At 55.2% G+C, this 4,282-nt stretch overlaps 1 protein-coding gene across 1 annotated transcript in view; it reads right to left on the bottom strand.

Moving 5' to 3' along the window:
- The window catches only part of INCENP (inner centromere protein antigens 135/155kDa), a 28,670-nt gene extending 25,032 nt beyond the window's left edge, over positions 1 to 3,638 (bottom strand). Inside the window, exons 1-2 of the mRNA XM_008591671.1 lie at positions 3,579 to 3,638; positions 131 to 281 (exon numbers count right to left, since the gene is read on the bottom strand). Of these exons, the coding sequence (XP_008589893.1) occupies positions 131 to 270 (140 nt within the window). The 5' untranslated portion in view covers positions 271 to 281; positions 3,579 to 3,638. The remainder of the gene's footprint in view (positions 1 to 130; positions 282 to 3,578) is intronic.
- Positions 3,639 to 4,282: the final 644 nt, after the last annotated feature.

The following is a 4,282-nucleotide window of genomic DNA, read 5'->3' as shown; positions in this document are numbered from 1 at the left end:
CCAAACAACCATCGTGAGTCAGGCAAGGGACGCAGCCTCTCCTTCCTCTTCCCATGACACTGGGTCGGGCCCCCGCCACGCCCAGGCAGCACCTGGCATCTGCACACCACCATTGTGCCCCTGCCCTCACCTGGTGAACATGCGCTCGGCCTCCTCCTGGATCTCCCTGAGCCACACCAAGTCCTTATTGTCCACATTGCAGAAAAACTCCATGAGCTTCTGGTCACACAGCTCCAGCAGGTGGATGGGCCCTGGGACTGTCGTCCCCATGGTGGCTCTGTCTGGTGAAGGCACAAGAGGAACAAGAGGCACGTGAGCTCAGAGTAGGGGGCTGGGACCTTCTCCAGGGAAGAGTCTGCCAGGCCACAGCACCCACTCCCCAGTCGCCACCAAACACCCAGTGCCTGAACCGGGGCCCCTCCCTAGTGATGCACAGCTCCAAACACCAACCCATGGCCTCATTTCCGTAAAAAGAAGAGTCCTTCTCCTCACACTCTTCAACTGCCTCCCCCTCCACCCACACACACACAGCATGGCTGTCCCCATAAGTCCACAGTTCCCAGCCGATTCTGGTATCAACAAATGGCCTTTTCTGGGTTTGAAGGTGACAGAGCACTGCCACCTGTCTTCCTGGATCAGGGACTAACAGCGGCCACCCCTGGTACCCCCCCCCTCTCTCTGCCGAAACACAGGCCTGCTCTTACTCTCCTGTGGACTCTCCTCTTCCCACTCATGGGGAAGTGGGGGCCAAGACACAGACACCCTGCGCTACACACGATGACCCCAGACGTCAGGCCAAAGAACATCGAATCCAAATGCCTTCTAGCCAGTGAACAACAGGGGTTCTGCATTCCAAAGGAGTGGGTAAGAAAGTAGGGGTTCAGAGACATTCTCTCCAAGGGACCCCCCACAACCCTCTCCCTTGGGCTGAAATGCCCTATATTTATATGAGGGAACATGAAGGGACAAGGGCACATGAAGGCAACTGATAAGCAATGTCCTTCCTTTAAGAAAACTTTTCTACAAATACCGGAAAAGAGAAAATACAAAACCAGTTTTTTTTTACTTTCTTAAAATACTTGCAGCTCAGGTATCCTCAAGACTTGTTCATAAAATCATCTCAAAAGCCCCAGACGGGCCAGCCCAGTGGCGCACTGCTACAGTGCGCCGCTTGAGAGCGCGACGGTGCTCCCGCCGAGGGTTCGGATCCCACATACAGACTGGTTCCCGCTCACTGGTTGAGCGAGGTGCGGGTGCAACACTGAGGGTTGTGATCCCGTTGCCGGTCCCGGCCCGGTACGGGCGCGACACTGAGGGTTGCGATCCGTTGCCGGACACGAAAAGACAAAAAGGAAAAAAAAAAAAAAGCCCCAGACAAGGAAGAAGTATTCTATCAGAGTCCTAGTAAATATCCCAATGGTGAATGAATGAAAGAACAAATGAATGGGCAGCAGTGGGACGTCATAGTAACAGATGGCATGGCTCCTGTTGTGGCAGTGACCCACCATCCTGATCTATACCTTCGAAACCAAGAACCACACAAAGCTCAGCCTCCTACCTACAATGGAGGGTCCTGGAAGGAGGGGTTAATTGCTGACCCTTGATCTGCCACGGAGCTTAACACCAGGTTAGGTTGCAGCCTCATGGGACTTCCTTGGGCCTGATTTCAGGGGCACACTATCCTTTGTTCCTTGAACAAAGCTCTGCCCTCTGTCTGCAACATCCTCTCTCCCATTTTGTATGCCTCACGCCTCATCGCTTGGATCTCAGCTCCTGAGGGAGAACCTGGCCACCAATCTAAAGTAGCCCCAGCCATGATCCCATCCATTGATTTCCCTGCATCCTACAGGTACCCCTCCCCACCACTACTGCCACACAAGAAATACCAAATGAACTCACTCTGATCAGGTTAGGACAGGCCAATACACATCCCCTGTTCCTAGATGCCAAGGGTAGCACTAACCAGGGCAGGGATAAATGGGCAGGATCACACAGGATTTGGACAGAGACCTCAGCTCTGCAACCAGCCAGTCGTGAGCAACGCCTCTCCAGTGACATCCCTCTCACTCCTCCCAGCTCCTCTGCACCCAGACCACAGCCCTGGTGAAGTGCAGGACCCCAGTTCAAGGCCAGCAAACAGAAATCTGTTTGAGAAAGCCAAAGGTCTGCAGAGGAGCTATAGAAAGCAACAAATGGCCAACTCTTTTAAAAGTATTTGTTCAAATTGGCAAAGTGGGTGAGAGCTTCTTTCACAAAGTCGGAAAAAGCATTTGTACTTCCTCCATGGGGAAACTTGTTTTTAACAGATCTTGGCTGGGCCATTTAAAAAGAATCTAGCGCCTGCCCGGTGGTGCACTGGAGAGTGCGCCGCTTGGGAGCGTGGCGGCGCTCCCACCGAGGGTTCGGATCCCATGTGGAGACCGGTTCCCGCTCACTGGTTGAGCGCGGTGCGGGCGCAACACCGAGGGTTGCGATCCCGTTGCCGGTCCCCGGTAGGGGCGCGACACCGAGGGTTGCGATCCCGTTAAGACAAAAAAGGGAAAAAAAAAAAAAAAAAGAGTCTAACCATAAGTTAGAACAGAGGTGACCGAGAAAGGAGAAGTTAGTATCCAAGAATCAGTCTCTTGAGAAGAGCAGGAAAATCTCATGTTCAGCCGGTTTAAGAACCTGTGCAAAGAAAGACCCAGAGCACCCAACATCCCACCGAGGAATAAGAGGGCTCATCTTCCCCTCCACACTACACACCGGATTGGAGGCCCCACCGCCCTCCTCTGCAACTCCTGTTTTTTCCAGGGTGCAGGAAGTAGGGCACCTCTCTGCCACACCTCGGTGCAGGGCGATCATAATAGCTGCTCCCATTTACTGAGTCCTACTCCACGCCCGGCCAGGCATCATCTCATTTAACTGTCACCACATCCTCGAGGATACCCATGTGCAGATGAGGAAACTGAGGCAATGGGAAATTAAGTCAAAGTCACCCAGCAAATCAGGGGCGGAGCCGGGATTTAAACTGCGCTCTTAAGCACTAGCTATACCGCCTTCTGGATATCAGCCCCTGAAAAGCAGGCGCCAAGTCTCGACTCTGGGAAGCCCCACGACAAGCCCACGGTGGCTAGATGGAACCGAACCGCCTAGGGAGTGACAAGAGAAGGGGCAGCATTGGCCTCCGGAAATGGCCAGTTTAAAATGCTGCTCGGCTGGGAGCGGGGGAGAGTTGAGAAAGGGGTTTAACTATACAGAAACGCCATCGGGCATAAGTCCGCCGAACCAGCCGGTGGGTTTCGGGCTTCCTGGGCGTCCAAGTCAACGGAGAGACTCTCAGGCACAAAAGAAGGTGCTAGACGCCCGGCAGGCGGAGAGTACGGGGTTACTCTAGGAACCTGGGGGCCTAGGTGGAAGATGGGAGTCCTCTCAGGCCCCAGGACCGAGGCAGGTCACCTCGCCACTTGGAAGAGGTGACCCTTACACTCCCAGGCCGCGAGGGGCAGGGGGGTCCGGAGCTGGCAGGAAACGGGGCGGGGAAGGGGGAACGAATCCCTCTCCAACCCCACCCCCGCCGGCCGCCCGCGCGCACTCACTTGACCGCCTGGCGTCACCGAAGGGCTGACCCGACCCAAGTCCGGCCGTCTCCCTAGCTGAGTCCCCGCCTGCCCACACAGGCTCAAGGCTCACGGCACCTGAGGAGCAATCGGGCGGTACAGCGCGGGCCAAAGCTACGATTTTCAAAACTGAAGGCTCAGCCAATCCTCGGCAACTTTGCATGGGCGGTTGCAAAACTTTAAGCCAATCAGATAACAGGAAGCACCATCCGGGCCACCTATTGGCTGTCCTGATTGGCAATCTGAGGAACTAAGGCGGGGAAAGGAAACGTAGAAACTTTAAGTCTCTTCAGCTTCCAGGAGTCGCGGCCCCTACCAAGAGAGGAAGTCGCCGGGAGGCGGGGGGAGGCGCGCTCATTGCCTCGCAGTCCCGGAACTACAATCCCCAGCGTGCACTGCGAAGGCCCCGCGCGGCGTGGAAGGAGCACGGAGGGGCTCCGTGGGGAAAAGTGTGCGCATGCGGGCGCCTGTAACTTCTCTGTTTCTGTGTTCATCTTCCTCATCCCTGCAAGATGGCCGCCTTCGGATCTCTGCCACTTTTGAAGAGTAAAAAGAAAACGTTTTGTAAATCTCAACGGAGTGTGTGTTTGTATAGAGCCTTCCGTCATCGCTTGGGCGACAGTGACCTGGGTCCCACCTGTACTGGCCCTGGAGTTTCTTTAGAGCAGTGGTTCTCAACCGGG

Source organism: Galeopterus variegatus, unplaced genomic scaffold (assembly GCF_000696425.1).
Source record: "Galeopterus variegatus unplaced genomic scaffold, G_variegatus-3.0.2 Scaffold7160, whole genome shotgun sequence".
NCBI lineage: Eukaryota > Metazoa > Chordata > Mammalia > Dermoptera > Cynocephalidae > Galeopterus > Galeopterus variegatus.
This window is presented reverse-complemented; position numbering and strand designations above follow the sequence as displayed.